The sequence below is a fragment of the Malaclemys terrapin genome, chromosome 24 (assembly GCF_027887155.1).
Source record: "Malaclemys terrapin pileata isolate rMalTer1 chromosome 24, rMalTer1.hap1, whole genome shotgun sequence".
Taxonomy (NCBI): domain Eukaryota; kingdom Metazoa; phylum Chordata; order Testudines; family Emydidae; genus Malaclemys; species Malaclemys terrapin.
Window position 1 is genome coordinate 8,047,682 of NC_071528.1, and position 24,807 is coordinate 8,072,488.

Genomic DNA, 24,807 nt, shown 5'->3' on the forward strand with positions numbered 1-24,807 from the left:
CCCCCACAAACCGCAGCTACATCTCGAAGGACTCCAGTCCGCCCCCTTTCAGCAGCCAGATATCATGTCAGCAACCCAAGCCACTCAGCCTGGCCCGTTGCAGAGCTGCTTTTGGACCCCAGAAAGGTCAGAGCTTCACACACGCACGGGCAGGAGAGACGGTGGTGTCCCCTGCACACTAGAAACTCTGCAGTGGTCCCAGAGATGATGTCCCGGGCAGATCGGTAGGGTCCTTTTCTAGCCGCACACGATTTCCAGGCAGTTCCGCGCTCTCCCTTCCCGCTGTTCCACCATAAGCCGGCAGTGACCTCCTTCCCCCTGTCCCACAAAGCCAGCAGCCAGCTGGCGTTGCAGGCCGACGCTCGGCTTTCTGTTGGAATCCTCGCCAGGCTAACCTCACACTACCTCGCTTGTGTATGAAAAGGTGGAGCCGGGCCAAGAGCAACAGAGCTTGGTGCAGAAGGAAATCCCCCAGCACTCGGTGGAGATGGGGACTTCGCGGCGTGCACACTCCCCTGATTCAGCTTTCATAGCGGGGAGAGGGGGGAAGGAGGAGACAGAGAGAGCCCTGTTAGGGAGGCAGCATAGACCCCCAAAGAATGCTCACCCCAACGTTCCCAGCAATCATTATTTTACTTACATAGCACCTTCCATGCAAGGATCTCAGGGGGCTTTATCGATCTCCAGTCTCACCCCACGGAGCCAGAAGCTTGGGGCCAGAGGGGTGAAGTGACTTGCCCGACAACAAGCAGTGGGAGAGCTTGGAAGGGAACCCAAATGTTGCTGTTCCCAGGGCTGTACTTTAATTATGAGCACCGAGAGGCAGCGTGGCCCAGTGGTTAGGGGACTAGCCGGGAAGACTCAGATTCAGTTCACTGCTCCACCCCTGATTTCCTGCGTGACTTTGGAGAAGTCGCTTGGGGTTTGTCCACCTGCACAATTAGTCTGCGGCAAACTGGGCTGTGAATCTCCCACAGACGGACTGTCTGGACCCACCTGAACAGTTCTTTAATGCACTTTGATCTATGCCTGTTTCAAAAAGGCTCATCAAAGGGTTCACACGGACAGCTGGTCCGCGGCAGGCTACTGCAGGGCAGATTCACACCCCAGCTTGCTGGGAACTCCAGGTTTGTGTAGACAAGCCTTAAGTCCCTTTCTCCCTCCGTTCGCCAATTGTGAAATGGGGTTAGCAGCACTTCGTACCTTACCGGAGTGGGGCGAGGATAAATACATTAACAATTGTGAGGTGCTGATGTATGGGCATAACAGTGACCATGTAAGCACTTAAGATAGATAGGCTTCCCTCAGACCATGCAGAGCTGAGCTGAGCATAGAATTTAGGCTGACAAAAATCCTTGTGGGTCACCTAGAACATTAGTCTGGCCTAACGAGCCGGCAGGCTCTAGGGAAAAGTATTCGCAGGCATCCTGCTGGTTCTGAATTGCGTTTCAAGTGGTCTCCCACCCTCTCTTGACTGCTTTTCAGGAGGGCAGAGTTTTGCTTGCACACCGGTTTGCAGAAAGCGAATTGTGCAGCCACCGCTGAGATATGTTCAATCAAGGGGGGCAGGAAATCAGAAGTGGAAGCTGGTCAGGGACCAGAAGCAATGCCAGCGGATTTGGGCCGTGTCTACACTGCAGCACTCTACTAGCATTGCTACCGCACCATAGCTCTGCCGGCATAACCCCCAAGTATAGATACAGCCTAGACCAAGCAAAGGGATTTGTCGGTGAGTGTAGAGACACCACCTTCCTGAGCAACAGCACCTAGGTCGAGGGAAGTATTCTTCCATTGACCTAGCTGTTCTTCCACTGACCTAAATGTTCAGTGTAGACCAAGCCTTAGCTGGCCAATCACCTAGTGTGAAGGAAGAAACATAATGAGGAGGCTGTGTGGTCTAGTGGGTAGACACCCCCTCACCTCCCCCCCGGCCTGGGACTTTTGAGACCTGGATTGCTGGGTGACTTTAGGCTAGATTTTCAAAGGTATTTACGTGCCTAAAAATGCAAACAAGTGCCTAGTGAGATTTTCAGAAACATCTAGGTCTAGTCATCTAAATACCTTTAAAGGGCTTACCTCCTTTGTAAAGTACTTTGAGCTCTATGGATGAAAAGGACCATATAGGAGCTAGGTATGACTTTGGCTACTACTGAATATGTGAATGCTCCCAGAAAACATTCGTAGTTCCACAATCAACCCTGGACTAAGCTCGCAAGCAAGGCTATGTTGGTTTAAGCTCTGTGTGAAGGTTCAGTTCTGTTCCTATTTCATCCACAGCAGCTGATGCGTCTTACCCTCTTTGTCCCCTGGGGGGGTGGAGTTTTGCAGATGGGAGACAGCACCCTGCTTCCCTCCTCACTGCCCCCTCCCTCTCTCCTTTTCCAGCACGGGGTGATCGTTGCCGAGGAGGAAGAGTATTTCATTGAGCCTCTCAGCCTGGGAGCCAACGTGAGCACAGGGAGTGAAGGCGAGGGAAGCCCCCATGTTGTGTACAAGCGATCGTCTCTGCAGCACTCGCACATGGACGCGGCCTGCGGTGTTTTAGGTATCGATGTTGACAGACAAACCCTCAAATCCTCCCCAACGCTATGATAGTCACCTCCGTGTGTGCCAGAGAATCCCGCTGATCGAGCCAGATTTCTCTCCCATCCATGAGAACCTGGCGTCGCCGAGCTTGTTTCAGAGAGGCCAGGAATGCCGACTCTGGAAACCAAATGTAAACCAGGCTATCACACTGTACCTCTGTCCCCTTCTAACGCTTAGGCCACATATAAAAGATCACGAGTCAGCTACTGCCTGTAAACTAATGGGATTGGTTCTTTAGCTCAAAGAGATTTTAGATCCAGAGGTTGGGAGTTCAATCCAGGCAGATGACTCGACTAGGGACATTGTTCCAAGTGCCCGTACGGGGACTAACCCTGTATACATGCCATAGTCACCACACAGGAATGAAGAGTCCCTTCGGTGTCAGTGGGGATTACATGAAGCTATGATAGTTATAGGCAGGGCTGGCAGCACCTGGCTATTATTAAGGTTCCCTGACACTTTCCATTATAAGACCCAGTTTCCCGTTGCTTGTAACTTTACATTTCAGCCAACGCAGTTCAGCCGTTTCCGAGAATGGGTGCAGTAAAAAATGTATTACTTTGCTAACGTTAAAAAATCCTGGTGACCTTTTTCTTTCAGAAGCTTTAGCAACCCCATGCTTTGTAGCAAGGACTTGAAGTTTGGCAGGCGGGTGGCTTTTGCTGCCCCCATGAAAATCCACCCAAATTTGGCCAAGTTATAAGCCTTTGAAAAATTCCAGTTTGCACATGCTCAGTGGAGACTTTCTAGAGCTTTGGTGTTAAATTTCCTGAAGATTCCGTCCACACTGAACAGGACTTGCTGGGCCAGGTCTTGGTTCAGGCATTGGAATTGAGAGCTGGGAGCCAGTCTCAACTGTGGTCTCAATGTCCCCCTCTCCCTGCAGAGCCCAGGCACTGGGAAAAAGGAAGCCACCTGACTCAACTAGGACAAGAGCTGGAGTGGGGGTTGGGGTATTAGACTGGGACAAGGAGCTTGGAGATGTTTGGGGGCAGAATGAGACCAGAGGATGGCAGGAGGGTTGGGGGGAGAGGGAAACTGAGACTGGGTGTTTGGGTGGGGGGGAGAGGGAAACTGCTGGGCAAGGAGACTGGGACTGGGTGCAAGAGAGTCTGAGACTGGATGAATAGCATGCAGCGAATAAGGCCTAGGGACCCACATCGAACAATGAGGAGAAAAGAAAACCTGGACTAGTTGCTCGTTAATTGAGCGCCATCCATCCGATGCGCTGAGCGAGGCGGGGGTGCTGTGGAAAATTAGCATGTGCTCATGTAATTAAAGGATGCACACGCACAAGGGGGTAATGATGAATAACATTCTGAAAATGTGCGTGTGTGTGTGTGGGTGTGTGGGTGATCAAAATATATACAGTTAGGGTTAAAGGAAGGAATCCCTCCTCATCTCACGCCCTCCCCTCGCAGTCTGAGGATGAGACACTGAGCTGGTGAGCATGAGTGTCTGTGTGACCCCGATACCCCCAAACCATAGACCTGGATCCAGACTTTGCATCATAGGCGCCATCTTGAGCATGTCCTGTGCATGCGGGTATCTGTGTATGCTGGTGAGTGTTCGTGGGCCTCTCCGTTCTGGGTGGGTGGGTGAGCGTTGTTACGTTGGGGTGAGCACAGCTGAAGTGTCTATGCACCATGTGAGGGGGGACTGTAGGTTGGGTGATTCTTTGAGTGGGGTATAGTACCATGAGTTTTGGTGCCTGTGGGGGGAACGGTATCGGGGGGGAGGGGTACCTGGGAGGGAGGTTCTGGGGGGCAGGGACCTGGGAGGATGGTTCTGTCGGGGGGGGCGAAGCAGGGAGGGAGATTCTGTGCGGGGAGGGAACCTGGGAGGGAGGTTTTTGGGGGGGTCCTGGGAGGGAGGTTCTGTTTAGAGGGGGGATTTGGGAGGGAGGTGCCTTGTGTGAGTATCTCTGTGTTGGGGGTAGGGGTTGTGTGGATGTGTTTGTGTGAGGAGGTGTGGGGTGAGGTACTGTATGTTTGGGTGAGTCTCTGGTGCTGAGTGTGTGTGTGTGCTGTGTCTGTGTGCCGTGTCTGTGTGTGTGCTGTGTCTGTGCTAGAGGCGTGCTCTGTGTATCAGTGCCTGGTGTTTAGGGGCACACCCTGGGTAAAGGAATGTCAGTGCGTGTGCGGATGATGCCATTCCACCCCTCATCCTGGATCTCTGGCCCCGGCTGTGGCGAGTTGGGGCTTTGCCCCCCCTTTGCCATGTGGGATGAGCCCAAGGCCTGGCCCATGTTTGGGCTGCAGCGTTACACTTCCCTTTGTCAGTGTGAGTCACATTTGCGCTGCTATGCTGTCGGATGCTCCATGGACAGGGTGAGAACACCGGAGCCGTTCACAGGAGAGAAACAGCAGCTTCCGAGAGTGACTGTGGGCTCTGGGAGGTATTGGGAAAGGAGGGCAGTTATATATTTACCTTCCTTTCTTACCCCTCCACTGGGCGGCCCTAGAAGAGCATAGGACAGGACTCCTTTAGAGGTGATGAACCCCCAGATACGGATGGCCCAGAGGGTGCCAGTAGAAGTGCCCTTTCCAGCTGCAAAATTTGTGGCGACCTCCATTCTGCGGAACGATGCTGAACCCCCACCGACGGGCCCCATTTCATTATCACGAATCCTTTCTGTCGTGCCAGCCGTACCAATCCCCAGCGCCGTGCACAGGTCTGTGATCAGCCGGCAGAGAACTGCTCCCTGCCACAGAGAGCTTACGGACTAACTGATCTGATTATGCATCATATTCTAATGCACTGTGTGGTGTATGCACACGGGTGTGTAGAGCTGAAGAACAGTGGTTAGGGTGCTAGCCTGTGACCTGGGTCACCTGCGCCCTGTTCCCTGCTCTACCACAGACTGTCTGTGTGTCCTGGGGCAAGCCACTTAGCCTCTGTGACTCAGTTCCCCCTCTGTGAATGCAGGAGAGCAGCACGGCCCTGCCTCCCTGGTGAGGAGAAGACATTAAAGATTGTCAGACACTTGGATATTATATATGTACCTGAAATACATAGTGTGTGGTAGGTCCTGCAGTGGGCGGGGAGATTCTCCTTTGGGGCCAGGGCCTCTGTTTTGGGAGCAGGGGGGATCTGAGATTCATCCCCATTGTCTGTAATGTGGGGCAAGGCGACAATCCCTCCCCTAGGCTGCCCTGGGTAGGCTCCTGCTGATCGCACTAAAGGAAGATGAAAGGAGAAGCTCCAGGGTTCTCTGTCAGGGTCAGAGAATGCAGAGAGGCAGCTGCCCCAGGCCCTTGGCAAGTTTGAATGTCACTGCAGGATGCGTTTGACCCAGAGCACGTAAATCCAGCATCTCCCTGACCCGCTGAGGAAGTGCAGCTCTAAGGGCTGGTGCCTGAGGCGGGGTCTGAGGCGAGCTCCGTCCCACCTGTGCCTGCTGGAGCATCAGGAGACGACCTGGACTCTCCTGGTCCCGCGTTACACAAGGCTGACTCTTTGCCACATTCCCCGGCTTCCAGACGAACGCAAGGCTGTTCCCAGTTGTTTCTTGGAAAGCAAAGACCACAGAGTAAGAGCCACGGGCCAAATACAGCTCAGAACAACCACAGCACAACTGCCGCAGCAGCAGCGACACTCCCTCCCGTCCCCTGCGCCCCGACTGCCTGAGCAGCCCAGCCTCGCCTGTGTGCAACAAAGAGCTCCTCCCCGTCAGCCCCAGTGGGCTAGCCCGAGCTGCCGCAAGGCAGTGACTGAGAGTCACCTCTCCCTGATGGCCAGACACGGCCGCATTCCCGCCCAGGAGGATGTTATGGGTTGAGTCCCACGTCAGGACAGAGAGGACATGAATTCGCCCTGCCTTTGGTTTCCCAGTCGGTGAGGTCAGTGGGAGCATTGGCCACCGCCTTCCAGCAGACCGCAGCTCCCAGAATTCCTTGCAAGATGCTTCTCCCCAGGGGAAGTCACCAGGAGTGTTTGGCGGTGGGGAAGGTGCCCAGGGAGGTTGAACCCATTGGGAGGCAGCCAATTGGGGGGCAGAGGGCTCGCTGCACCAGCTGGGGGCACCAACTGCTCTTGAAGCTTGCAGCAAAATACCACAGTCCTGCTGCTGCTTTGGGGTACATCCAAACGGCAAAATAAAACCTCCAGCAGTGAGTCTCAGAGCCCAGGTCAATGGACTCGGGCTCCTGCTGCGAGGATAAAAATAGCCACGTAGACGTTCCCGCTCGGGATGGAGCCCAGGCTCCGAGACCCACCCTCTGCACTGGGTTTCAGAGCCCAGGCCCCATTCCCCACGCGGGAATGTCTACGCTGCTCTTTTGAGCCCTATTTTTAGCATGAGCCCGGCCAGCGCCAGTCAGTTGAGCCGGGCTCTGAGATTCGCTGCTGTGGGGTTGTTTTTTTTACAGTGTAGACGTACCCTTAGAGGTTGCAGCTCTTGCTGCAGGGGGAATCCCGAATCTCAAACTCGGGTCCCGGCAGATAAAAGGAGAAGAAAATGATTTGCCGTTGCCTTGTTTTCAGGTTATTTCTTTGTAGTTTCTAAATCTGCACAGCTGCTCCCCACGACAGAGCAGAGCACGGGCCGCGCTGAGGAAAGGGCTCCGGCTCGGGGTAGCAGAAGGTGCCGCCCACCTCGGCATTGAAGTGCAAGGGCAGATGGCGAGGAGGGTGGCTACCAGGGCTGGGCTGCAAGGGGAACTGGCAGGACAGGGTTGTGATGAATCCCATTCACGCGCACCAAAGCACACCCCAAAGCCAGAAAGCCCCTTTCTCTCCTCAGATGAGAAGCCCTGGAAGGGGAGACCTTGGTGGCTGCGGACGCTCAAGCCCTCCCCTCTGAAACCATCGAGCAATAACAGCCAACGAGGCCAACTGCCCCTGAAGAGATCCGTCAGCACCGAGCGCTACGTGGAGACCCTCGTGGTGGCCGATAAAATGATGGTGGGGTACCACGGGCGGCGGGACATAGAGCAGTACATCCTGGCCATCATGAATATTGTAAGTGTTATACCCACATCACGGCCCGCCAGGGTCCCTGTGGCCCCCGGGATGGGAGCCAGGGGACAGCCGTGTGCCCACGCTGCTGGCAAACCGGGATCGGCTGCCAGGGAGCAGGTGGGAGGTAGACTGCAGAGTGCTGCACTCGGAGGGCGCCCCACCTCCTGGAGGGTCATCGGCAGCCCTGGGACAGGTCACAACCTGAGTCTAGACATGGCCTGGTCGGCCTAAAACACGGTGACCCAAAACCCAACTTGTGTATTTGCTGGGGAGGGCGGATCAAAACAGGCCAGAGGGTGCCCGTATCTCACTCGGCCGAGCAGGGCACAGTAAGCGGGAGAAAGCTCTGCCCCCGCCTCCTTGTTCAGGCGGGTAAGATCGACCCAGCCAGTTCTTGGGTCCGGGTTTGGTGTGGGGCAGACCCAGTGCTCCCACTGCCAGCACATGGATAAGGAGAGGCTAGAGAGCAGTGGGGAATGGGCAGCCCCTTTGGAGGCCTGCAGTAACTTACTCCCCGCCCCCAGGGTGCGGGGTGTCGGGAGCAGAAAGCCCTCCACGGCTATTGCTGGGGTGGAGCAATTACATGCCACCCCTTACTCCGGGTAGAGCCTACAGTTCTTCGTGTAGCCCATGGGGACCACTTCTGGAGTCGGGTGCTAAGGTATCTGACTAGGAGTGGCAAAGTCTAGCCCCATACAGCTGTGCTGTAGGGCAGTGGTTTTCACCCTGGGGCCCATGGACCCCTGGGTTCGCAGACTATGGCTAAGATTTCCAAAGGGGTCTGCACCACCATTCAAAATGTTTTAGGGATCCGCAAATGAAAAAAGGTTGAAGCCCCCAGCTGTAGGCTTAGGGGGGGACCAAAAGCCATTCTCTAAACAGCACCTCCTTTATGATCCGCACTGCGAATAGAGCAAGAGAAAGGGTGAAACACGTGGGAAAACAGAGCGGCCATCGTTATGCTTCAGGGCATAAGCTGATTGACATGAGGGTTAGGAAGGACTATATCCCATCCCTCCATGCAATGCTGCTCAGGTCTCCAGGTGAGTTATGGACAGGGAAGGACTTCCTCTGCAGCACCTAGCGATGGCCAAAGTGGCCATCTACAACACCGGGGAGAGGATGATGGCTGAGGGGGTTCTCTGCGACTCTGGGGCCTATTTCCGATCCTCCCTCTGTTCACGCATCCGGACAGAGTTCCTCCAGGCGGCGTCCGCTGGCTCCCTTGACACCTTCGAGGAGCAGTGGGCGCTGTCCGGGGTTCTCTGCTTGATGGTCCGCTTCGGGTTCCCTTTTTTTGACCCTTTGACCTTCACACCTGCCCTTGTTATATTTTCTGTTGTCCCCCATAATTATTTGAGTTCCCGGGCTCAATGCATCCTCCCCAGAACCCAACAGGGCCAGGTGTGGATTATTACAGAGGCAGGCGAGATGGATTCAGGGGGTGAGCTGGGAGTGCTGACTCCTGTCTTCCCGTGAGAGGAGACAGGCTGGGAAGTTGTTGACAGCAGGTATGAAAGCCTGTCTTTGCCGGCTCTTTGCCCCGTCCCCTGCAGGACACCGTTTAGCTAGACTTGGGGCTTGTTCTGTGTGTAGTTTAAGGCGGGTGCTAGATTTGAAAATAAGCCCATTTCCGATTGTTGCACGTGATGTAAAACATTCACCACGTTGTTCCCTGCACCTACGCATGGTCCTCAGCAACGCTCAGACCCAAGGACAGTGCAGCCCCAAAGCCAGAGGCCTTCACCCTCTGAGCTCCAGCAGACGATCCAGAGAGGTGGCGCTTTCTGTTAGATTCAGGGCAGAACCAAAGCCCCGATCTGAACACCCTTGGCCTTTGTTAGGTTCCGAAATCCAGATCCCAGTGTGATGGCTCCAGCCCATCGCTGGCTACCCTGTATCTTGAGTCCAGGCCTCCCTGCAGTGCAGGGCGAGACCTCTACACACCAATAAACGCTCAAGCAGACCTGGTTCCTTCCAGCAGAAAGCAGCAGCGGGCACGTGAGACGCCCTCTCCCCAATGCTGAGCTCATTTTTAAGACTTGTCTTTTCTTGTTTCTTGGAGGTCAGGTTGCCAAACTTTTCCAGGACTCAAGTCTGGGCAATATTGTCAATATCCTTGTGACCCGTCTGATCCTTCTCACTGAGGACCAGGTAAGGTGGCAGCGGAGCTTCTGGCTAGTGTGGGAGCTTTGCCAACCCCCCCACCCCCATCCCAGCTGTGCAGTGTAGTCATGACCCCCTGACCCTGCAGTGCTGCCCTGGCTTTGTGAAATCTTGTATTTTTTCCCGTGTGGCAAAGCTGTGAACTGCTGCTGAGTGGTCCGGGTTCCATGCAGCGCGCACCTGGTGTGCTGCTCAACAAAGCAGGTTCTCCCAGGTGCAGCACACCTGCTGTGCATGTGTCAGGTACCTGCTGGGCTAGAGACCAGACCACCTTTGTTCCATCAGAACTCACCTGCTGTGCCCCTGCATGGACCCAAGTATTTACTGGGGGCTTAATTCTCTGTTCGGACAGAGTGGAGAAGGGGTTGCTGCAGGGAGCCAGTTGCCGTTCTACTCGCAGGCAGGACCTGCATCTTCTGCTGTACTTTCCCCGCCTCTGCCTGCCAACCAGTCCATGCCCACCGCCCCACTGTGCAATGGGAGAGGGAAGCAGTGCTGGACTTAGCCCCCTGCTCATCTAGAGAGGGGCAGTGCACCTTCCCCATGTCACACGCTCTCCTCTTACTTCCGTTCCAGCCCACTCTGGAGATTAACCACCACGCTGGGAAATCCCTGGACAGTTTCTGCAAGTGGCAGAAATCCATTGTGAACCGGAACGGCAATGGGAACGCCATCCCCGAGAACGGCATAGCCAACCACGACACCGCCGTGCTGATCACCAGGTAAGGCCCCCGCTGCTGGGCTGTGCTCTCCGGGTCCCTCTTCGCTGCAGAGGTGACCCAGACACTTACCCAGGTGTTGCCCCCAAACCTCTTCCATCCAGACACAAACCCGCCTCTCCCCAGCATGGAGCTGCTTTACCCCAAGGCTCGCTGGCCCTTCTGGGGCTATAGGCTAAAGCCCGAGCGAGGCTTTTGCCAGGCTGGTAACCCACCCTTTGCAGTGCGGACGCAGGCTAAACCCCGTGAGTGCTGACAGTCCTTCGATGCCTTCCCAGAATTCGCCCCGCCTGTCCAGAAGGATATGTGCTGAAATCAATGGGATAGAAGCACGTGCCCAGGTGTTTTGGGCCGTACTGTTCTGTATGACCACCGTGCAGATATGAGAACTGTGCAGGGTTTAACTAACCTGGGGCATAGGGTAGCCCCACCTGGAGTGCTCTCCGGAGGCACGCCATGGCACAACAGGCCCGTCTGCCTCAGTGTCCCTCGTTCGGAGACCCAATAACTGTACTCCAGGTTCTGTTGCCTCAATAATACCCCTCCCAATCGAGTTTATTACAGAAACATTGTGCAAATATCCCAAAACATCAGTCCCAACCCATAGTCCATTTGTCACCTCCTGCGCATGGAGTCCTTAAAATCCCAGGGCATCTAGGCCCTCGGTACCCCACGTTCCACTCTCCAGTGTCTTCTGCTGTACCTGGCGTGGTCCTCTCCTGTCCTTCTGCCAGGACTGCCACCCAAGTCCTTCCAGCTGGAGTGTAACCCCACTCTTCCGAGAGGGACTCCCGCTGCCTCTCTTCTGGGAGATCATCAGGGGAGCACCCCTCACTCCCCCGGGCCTCTCACTCTTCCCCTGGGTCCAGCTCTGCAGCAGGGAGATGTCAGCAGATAAGTTCCTCCACTGCCCCCCTGCCTTCAGCCTTCTCCAGCCCTCGGCTTCAGCTCTCCAGGTTAGATGTCAGCAGGCAACTCCCTCTGCTGCTCTCCGGCCTTCAGCTGTCTTCAGCCCTGGTCCTCTGGCTAGGGGAAGTCAGCCAGCAAACCCCTCTTGCTGCTCTCCTGCCTTCAGCCTTCTCCCAGGAACCAACCGCAACTTCCTTTGGGGACCTTCCAAAGCCCCCCGGTCTCTGGCAGCTCTCACCGGCCCTGTCCTGACTGATGCAGTCTCTGCTCCAAGGCAAGCCCCAAGTGTCTTAGACCTCAGGTATCCTTGTCCCCCATCTCCGGCCTCATGCTGCTGTACTAGTGGTTGGCCAGGGAACCGTGCACCGGGATCCAGCCCAGGTATCCTACAACCCCCAGCTCCTCGGTGCTACTTCCATGGGCTTTTCTTCCTACTGTGACCTTTGTCAGGCTTTCTCCCCCACAGCCTCTCTGGGTTCTCCCGTCCTCCAGGGCCGCGAGCCTCAGGACTCTCCCCGGGAATTCCCCACAAAATCCCAAACTAAAAGTATAAACGTAAACTGAACTTCTGCCTTGCTTGGGCTTGACTTTTCATCCCCCTCATTTTCCTGGCTCTAGTCCTCGTTTAAAGGCCTCCTTGCACCCTCCCCTGAAGTCCAGCTCCTGCCCCTTTACCACTGGAGCCTGCTCCGTTCCCAGTAGCCGCTTCCGCCCTCTCCTTTCTCAGGTTCACCCTGATCCTTTCTAGCCCTCTTACCTGGCCAAACAGGGTGCACCTCTTCTGGCACTGGGATGCTGGACCTGCTTTGTGTACTGGATCCAGCCCCACCTGTGACACGTTGGCTGAGCAAGACAGAAGCCGGGGGTCCCTGAGAGCCCGGCACTGGTTATGGGGCATGAGACTGGCACGTCCGTGGGGGCTGACAGGCATGTTTGGAAGGCTTCGGTACAGCTGCTCGATGCTCGCCCGCAGCCAGCACTGGCCGCCCCTCGCCCACCGGAAGGCTCCGTTTTAATGGTGGGGGGCTCCAGGTGGAGACGGGTTGGACGTCCCAAGTTTGGGGCAACTGCAGTGGGCTACATGCGGGCAGTGTGGGGTGGGGGGGAGGGGAGGTTGCGCCTTCCTTTTTCCTCCAGGAAGCGAAGGGGGAAGGTCCTAAAATGAAAGCAGCAGAGCGGGGAGTCTCCAAGCAGGAGCCGATTCCTGCTGGCCTCCCCAGCACGCTGCACACTCGCTCCAGTTCGGAGCTGCACGGAGCCTGGCTCATGTCAGGGGAGCTTGTGAAATTTTTGATGTGGGGGGGAGGGGCAAGCCAAAGCCCTGTCAGCCCCGACTTCACCTTCCCTGGCTCGCAGCGGCTGCCGCGTGTGGGACGCGGACGCTGACTCCGAATTCCTCGGCCTCCTGCCAGATGTTTGAACTAACCCTGAGAGACTCTCTGGGCCCAAGTCCCCGGGGCCAGCTCCCGCGCCAGCCCTGGGAAGGGCCTACCGCATCTGGAGCTGTCTGTAATAAATTCCCTGTCTCCCGATAACATCTTGCTGAGCTGTGGGCTTTTTGCCTCCGCCGGAGACGTGTCAAGTCAGAACCTCCAAAGGCTTTAGCGGAATCCGCTCGAAACAAAGCGGCGAATGTTTCCCCCTCGCTCGGTTTCCTGTCGAGGGCGAGGGGTTTGGACACGTGGAGCGAGCGGGGAGGCCAGAGGGCCAGGAGCCATCTACCAGCAATTGTCACTCTTAACCCATAGCCTGCTGGAAGCTGCTTTTCTCCCCGGTTTCAGGGCCTGTGAGGCAGCCAGCGGTAGCGAGGCCGATTTATAATGCTGGCTGGCACGTGAGCTTCCCGCCCCTTCACGGCTCTGTCTGGACTCCGCATCCTCCACCCTTTGAGCCCTGGGCCCACAGGCAGCCCTGCCAATGCACCTCACTCCTGACCAGCAACACCCCTGCTATTCCAGCCCACCCTTCATCATCCTCTCTCTCTCTCTCTGTCACACACACCGGTATAACAACTCAAGAAAGGCCGGGGTCACGGAATTGTTAATTCCCAAAGCCCTTGCGTATTCCTATCTGGCGCTTAGCTCTGGCTTTTCTTTGTACCTACCCCCCAGGTGAAGGAATCCTGACAGACTATATGCGTCACGCTCCTCGCCTTGAAGCTCAATGGACTTGGGCTGGGGCTGACTAATGGGGAAAGCGAATCGCAGAGCCAAGCCCTGTTCCGAGCCCTCTGACGCCTCCCACTCCAGCCGTGCTGAGATCAGGGCAGCCAGGTCAGGTGCCCCGAGAGATCTCTGCTGGCGTAAAATTGTCCAAAGCGCGGCCATGAGTTTGCTCGGGTTCCCCCGTCTGAGCCTGGATAAAGGACTCCTCCGGAAACCGAGGCACACAAAATGAGCAACTGTTTTGGGAAACATCGGTCTTGCCGTAACCTCCCTGTGCGTCGCTGTCCCCATCTGTGAAAGGTGGCTCACAGGGAGCCTGAGGTGGGATTCATTAATTGGGGCATGTGAGGCTCTCGGACACTCATGGGAAAGTCTATTGGGGAGCAGGCAGTGCTTAATTTGTAGTTAAAAAGGTACCGGGACTCGAGCAATTTTTTTTACATTCACAAGCCCGGAGGCGCCGGGACTCTGAACGGCCAGGCCCGGAGGCGCCGGGGCTCTGAACGGCCAGGCCCGGAGGCGCCGGGGCTCTGAACGGCCAGGCCCGGAGGTGCCAGGGCTCAGCCCTGGCAAGCCCTGGCACAAATTAAGCACTGGGAGCAGGGCCCCATGGGTAGTAGGTGGTTCACCTGGAGTGAGGTCAGTAGAACAGGTGCTGTGATTGGCCATCCAAATTGCTGCTCGCTTCCTTCTTTCAATCTCGGCATCGTTTTCTTCTTGATCAAACGAAATCAGGAGGGTATTTTCCAGCGGGAGGGGCACTGCTGCTGCTCGGTTCCCAAGATCTCCTGGCATCTCAGGGGACGTCTGCACTGCCATAAATAACACCACAGCGCCGAGTCTCAGAGCCTGGGTCAATTGACGGGTTTGCAGGGCTTGGGCTGCGGGGCAGTGTGGACCCTTAGACTCAGGCTGGAGTCTGGGATCTCATAAGAGGAGTGGGTCTCGGAGCCCAGACTCCAGCCTGCGTATCTACACTGCAGTTTTATAGCTGCGCCATCCGAGCCCCATGAACTGGAGTCAGCTGACTCGCAGCCATGCGGTGCAGTGTAGACAAACCTTCAGAGACCCAGGCTGTGATAATACAGGTGCTCAGAGAAGCCGGATGGCAAATATCCAAAGGATCTGTGCTCACCTATCCTAGGGGAAAATCCCGTGGGGCTAAGATGCTTTGGCAATTAGCCAGAAAACCATGATTTTTTTTTTTCCATTGGGAGGAAACTATGGAGGTCTAATGAAAGCTGCCATCTTTTCAGCCTGCAGTTTTTTGGTTTAATTTCATCTCTTTCCTTTCTTATCTTTCAGATACGATATATGCATCTACAAGAACAAGCCATGTGGCACCTTAGGTAGGTAAGAGCCCAATTCAGAGACTCTGTTGTAACTAATTCTTCGCTCGTTTCTAGCGCTTTGCGTCAGTAGATCTCAAAATGCTTGACAAAAGAGATCAGTAGCCCCATTTTACAGATAGGGAAACTGAGGCAAAGAGCGGCAAAGTGCCTTGCCTAAGCTCACCCAGCAGGCCTGTGACAGAGCTGGGAACAGAACCTTGGTATCCTGAGTCCCTGTCCAATGCTTGATCGTCTAGGCCACACTGCCTCCTTACTTCAATAAGTGTTTAAAAAAAAAATCTACCTAGTGCCAAGGGTCTGGTGACTGGCTTTGGACCATTTCACTGTTCTATCCCTTGTCCAGTTCCAGCCCAGTAACTCAGAACTGGTCTCATTCTGAAGGCTGGTTAGCAGCCCAGTCTCCCTAGCTGCCAAGGAGAGAGCTGGGACTCTGAACACAAAGGGAATTCTTTATTGCCGCTGCTGGACACAGACCCCGCAGTTCTCTCTGGCTCTGCCCTCTTGTACTGCCCATACCCAGGGTCTCCGTAAGTTTGGTCTGAACTGAGCGGTCATGGAAGGGAGGGCTGAGTATACTCCCCAAAAGTAAAATAGATGGGATGGATCTCAAAGCAACTTCTTAGAGGCTAGGTGGTCCACCCGGGAGGCCAAGAACTGAATAGGCCGTGGAGGACAAGCTCCTCACTCGTCATGGGATTGTGTCCTGTTCTGGTAGATTGGTGGGAAGCTTGCACCTGCTCTGTAGGTACATAGAGGGTTACCTTGTCTCAGTATGGCACCTGTCAGTAGGAATCTATGCTCTTAACAAATAACCAAAGGCCCCCCCTCGCCCCACTGCCTTGCTTCTGCCTCCACGGGTGGAAGGGTGCCCGGCATTGAGCCCGGGGCGCTGTGTGTGCAGAGGGACTGAGGAACCCAGAGATATTTCCGAGGTGTTGAGCAGCACAGATGGACACAGGTTTGATTCTAGTGGTGATGGGTGCCAATCAAACCCCTGGAGCGGAAGCCCAGGATCTGGGCTTTGTCTCTTTCCAATGGACAGCGGCAGGACCGTGGCTTCGGCCCTTTATAGACCGATATTCAGACAGGCTTTGGATGGGCCTTTCTGTCCCCACTGGGCTCATTTGGTGTGACCAGCCCCACTTCCTCCCTGTGTAGACAATCTGGGGAGCAGATCTGAAGCCTGGTGGAGTTTTATTGGCGCTTGGCGTTTCCAAGCCCTCCTGCTGTTGCCAGCCATCTCGCGGCAAAGCGAGTTTGTGAACAGCCCTGGGAGTCGCTGGAGACATGGGTGCCAGAGCCCAGCAAACCACTTTCCCCTCCTGTGCCTGATGAACAATCCACTGAAGTCAATGAAAAGAGTCAGGCCCTCCGGGCCAGGTTAACACTCCAAATTAACATTAAGCCCAAAGCCCGCTGTTTAACCCTGAAACATGGCTTGTGGCCTTACACCCCGCCACCAATGCTCCTCACTGGCCCCATACCAACCACAGCTGCCTTTCCTAGGGCTGGCCCCGGTGGGAGGAATGTGTGAGCGAGAGAGAAGCTGCAGCATCAACGAGGACATCGGGCTGGCCACTGCCTTCACCATTGCCCATGAGATCGGCCACACGTGAGTGTTACACCCGGAAGCGTTCCCCCGGGGAGTCGCTTCACAGGAAAGACCTCCCTTTTTGGGCTGCTCTCACCAGTAGCCAACTGGAGAATCATCTTCAGTGTAAAGACCTTGGAATAGCCATGCGAGGTGGGACCAACAGTCCATCCAGTTCAATAACCCACCAGAACAGATAGCCCAATGTCCCCACTCCGGGACAAAGCAGATCACACCAGTAGTCCATGTAGACTGAAGATCTCACTTCTTGCTCATACTGGACCAGGCCATTGGTCCACCTAGTCCATTGTCCTGTCTCCAGCAGTGGCCAATGCTCCGTGCATCCTAGGAAGGCTTGTGATGCCTAATGCACCTGGACCAATGTATCATGGGGAAGGGAAATTTCTTCCTGACCTTAGTGATGCACTGGTGTCCTGAAGCCTAAGCACTAATAGCCCCTTGACACTTTATCTTCTCTTGTGTAAACTTTTGGGGTAGGGACTGTTGTTTATTATATGTTTGTACCGCACCTTGCACGGCGGGACCCATTTACCTCACATGCACATGCTCCTCAGTAGAAATATTTAATCATAATGAATACATTTATTCAAATTAGCACCTCCTCCTTTTTAATCCTGCCTAGCAATGACACATATCAAGAATGACAGGAATACCATCCTGTAGTTATATAGGCTAAGCTAAGAGCAATCAAATCTCATGCTCCATGTCTTCAGCTGCCACCTCCATGGGTCAGGAAGGAAGTTTTGCCCCACATGCTTTCATGCACAGTTGTTGAGGTGCATTGTGGGTGGTCAGGATTATTACACTATCCTCTGAAGCTAGAAGCGGGACAGTGGAGTAGGCAGCCCAATGGTCTAGTCAAACAGAGGAAATGCCATGTTCCTATAATACTGCGTTACAAGCCCAGTACAGAGTGAGTCTCATTAATTCGGGGGAGGGGAGAATATTAGTCAGTAAGGGCCCAATCCTGGGAAATGCTGTAGGAACTCAACTCCTGTTGCCATCAGCAGGCGATAACCTCGCCGGATCAGGCTCTCAGCACTCATTACTCAGAGACTTACTTTACCTTAGAGTCAGACCTTAGTCCATCCCGTGCTTTGCTGCACATTGGGCTACCCACATTTGCCATCCTTGCCTGTCAACTGCCCTTCTCTCCAAATCTTCCCATTTCATGTTGAGGTGCTTGATGTCGTTCAGAACTGTTCGTTTCCATGTTATTCGTGGTCTTCCCCTCTTTCTTCTTGCCTTTTCTGGCTTCCATTCAAGGGCGGCATTTGGTAAGCGTTTGTTTTCCATTCTCAGCACATGTTCCAGCCACTGAGGTCTTCTTTTGTAGATTATTTGTGAGAGGGTGCCTTGTCCAGTCATTTTTCTGACTTCTTCATTCGTCTTCCTCTCTCTCTGTTACTCCCAATTAGGGTGACCAGACGTCCCGAATTTATCGGGACTGTCCCGATATTTCCTTGTTTGTCCCGCGTCCCGACCGATGTTAGGTCAGGACACTGGACAAACAAGGAAATGCGCCGGAGCCCGAAAGTGCTCGCGCCCCCTGCCCCGACTCCGCCCCCTCCTCCCCTGATTGGCTCCCTCCCCAAATCCCCGCCTCTTCCCCAGGCTCACCATTCCTCCTCCCTCCACAAGCGCTGGAGGGAGGCCCGGGAGACGCAGCGGGAGCGTGGGGCCGGCGTGAGTGAGAGTCCGGCCTGGCCCCGAGCAGGCAGGACTCAGTCGGGCCGTAGGGAGAGTAGGGGGGCGGCCCGCGGGGCCAGGCGGCGGCTGTTCTCCCCCCTCGGCAGCGGGACTCGGGAGCAGCCTCTGCTGCAGCTCCCACTGCCGCGGGGGGAGGAAGCGGCCACCCCCCTCCTCTCCCTACTGCCCGACTGAGTCCTGCCTGCACTCAGGGCCAGGCCGGACTCTCACTCACCCTGGCCCCGCGCTCCCCTTGCATCTCCGGGGCCTCCCTCCAGGGCTTGCGGAGGAAGGGTGTTTTTGCCCCGCCCCCCCGCGTCCCGATATTTGACTTGGGTGATCTGGTCACCCTATTCCCAATATTCTTCTCAGACATCTGTGATGAAATGCGTCCAGCTTTTGCGTCTCTTTCTTGGTAAGTTGCCATGTCTCACTGCTATGTGTTGTGATGGCGATAACAATTGCTTTGTACACGTTCAGTTTTGTCTTGAGGGAGATGTTTTTGAGTCTGCAAAATGCAGAGTTTGGCCTTCCCGATTCATCTTCTTGGCCCTGGTCATCTACACTGGGGGGGGGCATGAGAGATTGATCTAAGTTACGCAACTTCATGTGAATAACGTAGCTGAAGTCGACGTACTTAGATCAACTTACCATGGTGTCTTCACCGCGGTGAGTCAACTGCTGCCGCTCCCCCATTGACTCTGCCTGCGCCTCTCGCAGCGCTGGAGAACAGGAGTCGTCGGGAGAGCGCTCTTGGATCGATTAGACTAGACGTGATAAATCGACCCCCGCTGGATCGATCACTGCCCGCCGATCCGGTGGGTAGTGTAGACATACCCTTATTATTTCCTCGGAACTAGTACCCTCTTGGCTGATGGTACTTCCAAGATACGTAAAATTGTCCACCTTCTCCAGTTTCTCTTCTTCAATTTTGATTTCTGTCCCTATAGTCCCCATTAACATGACTTTACATTTCTTTGCATCGTATCTCAAACCTATCTTCTCCGTTACTTCTTTTACTTGATTTGTACATTTTTGTAGTCCGTTGGCATCTTCATTGATACGAGCGATGCCATCAGCAAAGCCTAGATCAAATAGCCATGAATTGTTCCATTTTAGGCCATATGTATCACTGTTAAAAACCAATAAGGAGGGAGATTCCACCACCTCCCTAGGGAACCCATTCCAGTGCTTCACCACCCTCCTAGTGAAAAAGTTTTTCCTACTATCCAACCTAAACCTCCCGCACTGCAACTTGAGACCATTGCTCCTTGTTCTATCAATCCCTTTTCCATATTAATGCAGCATTTTGAGTTGGCGTAGAATGCCTTCATAATGTTAATTAATTTTGTTGTAATTCCATATTGTTCCACCATTTTCCACATTGTTTCTCTGTTTACACTGTCAAATGCCTCTTGAAAGTCCACAAAATCAATGGCAAGACTGCCTTGAAATTCAATTGTGTTCTCAATAATCCGTCTCAGGGTGAAAATAGCGTCTGTGCACGATCTCCCTTGTCTAAATCCAGTTTGTTGTTCACGTAGGATGGTATCCATCTTTCCTTTCATTCTGTTCTGGTGGACCACTGCTAATACTTTTCCTGTGACAGATAGAAGTGTCGCTCCCCTCCAATTTGAACAATTGTTTAGATCACCTTTCTTTGGTAACTTAATTATGATACCAAGGGTCCATTCTTCCGGCACTTTCTCCTCCGTCCATATTTTGCTGCACAGCAAACAGATGACTCGTTCCGTGTCTTCGCCTCCATATTTAAGCATCTCAGGATGAATGCCGTCCAAACCAGGCGCCTTGTTGTTTTTCAGCTTCTGCAATGCATTTTTTTACTTCTTCGATTTTTACCTCAGACAAATCTGTATCTAGGTCTAATGGTTTATCATTGTTAAATTCCAGTCTTGTAATTGGTTCTGGTTGGTTTAGCACTTCTTTAAAGTGTTCCACCCATCTATTTTCTTGTTCCTCCTTGGCAAAGCAGGAAAGAAACAATGCCAAAAAAGATAAGCGAAATTGGAAAGTAAGGCTAGTGAAGCTGAAGACGCAGGGGAAAGAAACAATACGAGAACAGTCTACAGCGGGGGTCGGCAACCTCTCAGAAGTGGTGTGCCGAGTCTTCATTTATTCACTCTAATTGAAGGTTTCGCGTGCCAGTCATACATTTTAACATTTTTAGAAGGTCTCTGTCTATAAGTCTATAATATAGAACTAAACTTTTGTTGTATGTAAAGTAAATAAGGTTTTTAAAATGTTTAAGAAGCTTCATTTAAAATTAAATTAAAATGCAGAGCCCCCCGGACCGGCGGCCAGGACCCAGGCAGTGTGAGTGCCACTGAAAATCAGCTTGTGTGCCGTGTTCGGCACGCGTGCCATAGGTTGCCTACCCCTGGTCTGCAGGGTCCTGAAACAATTAACAGGATATGGAACTCAGAGACTAGAACTGAGTAAACTCCTCCCTGGTCCATCTCCCTCCTCCCAGACTGAGTCCCACCTCCATCCCCACTCTCCCTCCCGCTCTTTGATCAAGTGAGATTCCTCTATCTCCCAGTGAATGCCAGGACACAGCTCCCTACATCCCCCCAAATCTTCTCTGCCGCCAGCCCCGTCTCCCCACTCAGCCATGTGGTCAGATCCTCGCTGTTCTTCCCCGCTCCAGTTCTTCCATATTTTCCCACTCCTAGTCCCCTGCCTGAGGGAGGGATCAGAAACTGGAAGTGGTGGGAGGCCCGGAGAAGAGGGGTTACCCAGGCAGGGCAGGCAAAGCTGACCGGTTGCACCCAAAAGTCCCCAGCTCCCAGGGCGTCTTCCATCGGCCCAGCATCCCTTACTGACTTCCCCCAGCCGAGGAGACTGGCCATCTCGGCATGTGGCTCTGTGCCCAGACACACTGGAGGGACGTCAGCTGCTTGTAACCGCAGCTCGCGTCTTTGTCGTTGTTGTTGTGACCTTTTCCAGGTTCGGCATGAACCATGATGGAGTTGGCAATGGCTGCGGCTCCCGCGGGCAGGAAACGGCCAAGCTCATGGCGGCTCACATCACCATGAAGACCAACCCCTTCGTATGGTCAACCTGCAGCCGAGATTATATCACCAGCTTCCTGGAGTAAGAAACCTGGCCAGCCCCACCCACCCTTTTCCCCCAGGCGCAGAGACTTCTCCAGCCTCTGACAGCGATTCCCTTGGCTTCCCCTGCCCATCCTCATAAATTACCCCACATGCTCCTGCCCCATATGCATTCTGTTCCCTGGCTTCCAATATCCAGCCCTTTCCCAGCCAACAATGCATTTCCCCTCCTCTCTGTACATTTACCCTCTGCTAATGCCACTAACTCTCCCGACTTACCTGGCCCTGCAGCATCCAGACCTTTCCATAGATCCTCCCAACTTGCAGGAATTTCCCAAACAAACCACCAGCTTTTTGAGACCTTTCAAAGGATTTTGGTTGAGCCAGGAAGTGCGGAGAGGGGTTTGCGTGTTGAGGAAAGGTGCCCGGGAGAGTCAGCTCCTCTCTTTATCCACGCAGCATGGGCAGCAGCACAACCAGCTTCCCCCATACGCTGTGGAAGAGGATTTTCAGATATAGCTAAGGCAGGGGTGGGCAAACTTTTTGGCCCGAGGGCCACAGCTGAGTGGGGAAATTGCATGCAGAGCCAGGAATGTAGGGATGGGGCAGGGGGTTGGGGTGTGGGAGGGAGTGCGGGGTGCAGGAGGGGGCTCAGGGCAGGGGGTTGGGATGCAGGAGGAAGTGTGGGGTGCAGGAAGGGGATCAAGGCAAGGGGGTTAGGGGTGCAGGAGTGGTGCGGGGTGCAGGAGAGGGCTCAGGGCAGGGGGTTAGGGTGCAGGAGCGGTGCTGAGTGCATCAGGGGCTCAGGGCAGGGATTGGTGGCTCAGGGCAGGGGGTTGGGGTGTGGGGTGCTAGAAGGGTTCCTGCCCAGCACCACTTACCTCAAGCGGTTCCAGGGTGGCAGTGGCACGCAGAGGGGCTAAGGCAGGCTCCCTGCCTGCCCTGGCCCCACGCTGCCCCGGAAGTGGTCAGCATGTCCGGCAGTGGCTCCTGGGGGTGGTGTGGGGCAGGCGGCTCTGCCGTGCACTGCCCTCACCTGTGGGTACCACTCCCAAAGCTCCCATTGGACACGGTTCCCCCTTCCCGGCCAATGGGAGCTGCGGGGGGCGGTGCCTGCAGGTGAGGACCATGCACAGATCCCTCTGCCCCCTCCTCCCGCAGGGGCTACAGGGACGTGGTGCCGGCCGCTTCCAGGAGCAGCGCAGGGCCAGGGCAGGCAGGGAGCCTGCCTTAGCCCTGCTGCGCCATGGGGTTGGCAATTCCGCAGGCTGGATTGAAAGCCCTGATGGGCCAGATCCGGCCTCCCGCCCGTAGTTTGCCCTCCCCTGAGCTAAGCAACTTAGGAGCCATGGGAGAGATTTTCAAAAGCACCTTTTGGGATTTAGGTGCACAAGTCCTAGTTATTGTCACCAAGATTTGTGCACCAAAGTTCCTTTGGTGATTTTGAACTTCTCTCCCATGAGTCCCACTGAATATCGATGGGACATGTGCTCCTAAGCCACTGATGTGCTTTTGAAAATCATACCCCGTCCTAGCAATGCAGTGCAGTCCTGATCAAGCAGGACTCCCAGGGACAAGAAGGCTCCATTTCTGTGGCCATGCAGTCCTCAGCTTTCCTATCAAGGAGGCGCAGGTTAGCACCAGTTGTGATGGGGGGTTGTCGGTGTGATGTGGACCCCTGTCTCTGCTAGAAAGATGATGCTGACTTTAAACTGAAGCTGGATAGGAGCAAACAATGTACTGGGGTCATCAGCCACTGGTCTAGTCTTAGAATGGTCCAAGCATCAGAGCCTTCTAGAGTAAGGGGTAAAACAAAGACTCCTCCAGTTGCAATTTTTAAAGAATGTAACAAACACAAATCTTTCCGATGGGACCCCGAGGGCGTGAGTTTTCCTCCCCTTGGCTGGGACATGAGGCTTTACCATGAAATTCCAGTTCTGGCAGCTCGTCTTTGGCTGCAGCGAACTCTGCACACGCAACATGGCAAAGAGCATTCCCTCGATAGTGCCGGAGAAATGTGGTCTCACCAAAGAGGTTTCCATTGTTGGCACAGAGCCCTGAAGGGTCTCAACTGGTTGGCCGGGGATGGAGAGTTGACTTTAGTCCCCTTTGCCATCCCTTCCGTCCACCCCCGCTCAGATGCATGTACCTACATGGTCCTCTTGTGCCACAGCGGCCATGGGAGTGATGACTGGAGATTTGATTTCAGAAAAGAACATGGCAGCAAGGAGGGACTGTGGTGCGGGAGGGAAAGGCAAAGTTCTTGCAAAACTTGGGCATCCCCACGACGGCCTGGCACACACATGGCAAGCTGGGAAAAGCAGGAGTGTTCCAGCCATTGTTCATTGTAGCATTTTTGTGCCATGTGGCTCCTGCGTGAAGAGCTCCAGCTAACTCCAGGCACGTGATGCTGGGATCTAGAAGCGCAGAAGCTCTGCGCTCAGACCTGCTCCTTCCAGCCATGCATTCTCCATCGGATCTGATACCCAAAAGGCCACCTGTCCGAGTGGGTAGCTTAGAGGGGTGGGCAACAAGACACAAAGCATATAGGCTAGTGCTTCAAACCCAGCAGTCCACAGAACCACACTTATTTACCGAAAATTAAGGACGTGCATAAGTGCTTTGCTGAATCAGAGCCTAGTCCTTTGCCCTTACAGAGGGCGGATCTCCGAACACTTTATCAACATTAAATAAGTCCCAAAATTGCCCCTGTAAGGTAGGTCAGTATAATTATCTCCAGCCTACAGATAGAGGGCTGACTTTTCAAAGGGGCCTATGGGAGTTAGGCACCCACTGAAAGTCACAGGGAGTTGGGTGCCTCACTCCCCTGGATACCTTTGAAAATCCCTCCAGAGAGATTAAAGCCGACCCTTGCAAACTTGAGTGCCTAAACTTAGTCCATATTTCGGTGCCTAAATGAAAGCGGCCTGTCAGAGGAGCTGAATGCACTCAAATCCTGCCACAGCCGATAGAGGCTGGGTGCGTTCAGCATCTTCAGACACTCAGAGGCCCAAATTCAACTTCCTAAATTTAGGACAACCTGTTTGAAAATCTTGCCCTAGGTGACTTTCCCAAGGTCGGCCAGCAAGTCGCTGGGGACAGAATCCAGTTCTCCTGAGCCCTGGCCTTGTGTTTTGGTCACAGGACTAACCTTCCCACTCCCTTCCCTTCTCTTATCCTCTTCCTGCTGCCCGGGGGCCCCAGACTTCACAATGGGTAGACCTGAAACCCCAGCACCATACGGCTCTAGAGTTCAAGGAAAGCTTGAAACTCAGATCCAGACTTTGCAGGTTGACCCCAACTCCAATCTGAGTAGCAGGAGAACCAGTCTGAAGTTCTAGATCCCTGTGTCTCTGGTATCTCCACTGCCGCCATCACTGTAGTATTTGGGTCCTTGCTGAAAACTCAGACGGAGCCTTTTATGAGGTTCGGAAGAGTTTGGTTCATTTGTCCTCCTGTTTCATGTCATTTTCCTAGCAGCCTCTGCACTTCCTGGCTCTGTCTGGAGGTGGAGGTGCTGAGAGACCTCGACAAAGCCTGTCCCACTGAGGTTTCCATCCCAGTTGTGCAGAC

At 54.3% G+C, this 24,807-nt stretch overlaps 1 protein-coding gene across 2 annotated transcripts in view; it reads left to right on the forward strand.

Annotated features, from left to right (window-relative positions):
• ADAMTS10 (ADAM metallopeptidase with thrombospondin type 1 motif 10) overlaps positions 1 to 24,807 on the forward strand; it is a 101,246-nt gene that overhangs the window by 35,823 nt on the left and 40,616 nt on the right. For both annotated transcript variants that reach the window (XM_054013284.1, XM_054013285.1), the window contains exons 4-10: positions 2,386 to 2,545; positions 7,331 to 7,548; positions 9,619 to 9,702; positions 10,291 to 10,436; positions 14,813 to 14,856; positions 16,366 to 16,471; positions 21,128 to 21,274. In XM_054013284.1, the coding sequence (XP_053869259.1) occupies positions 2,386 to 2,545; positions 7,331 to 7,548; positions 9,619 to 9,702; positions 10,291 to 10,436; positions 14,813 to 14,856; positions 16,366 to 16,471; positions 21,128 to 21,274 (905 nt within the window). The remainder of the gene's footprint in view (positions 1 to 2,385; positions 2,546 to 7,330; positions 7,549 to 9,618; positions 9,703 to 10,290; positions 10,437 to 14,812; positions 14,857 to 16,365; positions 16,472 to 21,127; positions 21,275 to 24,807) is intronic.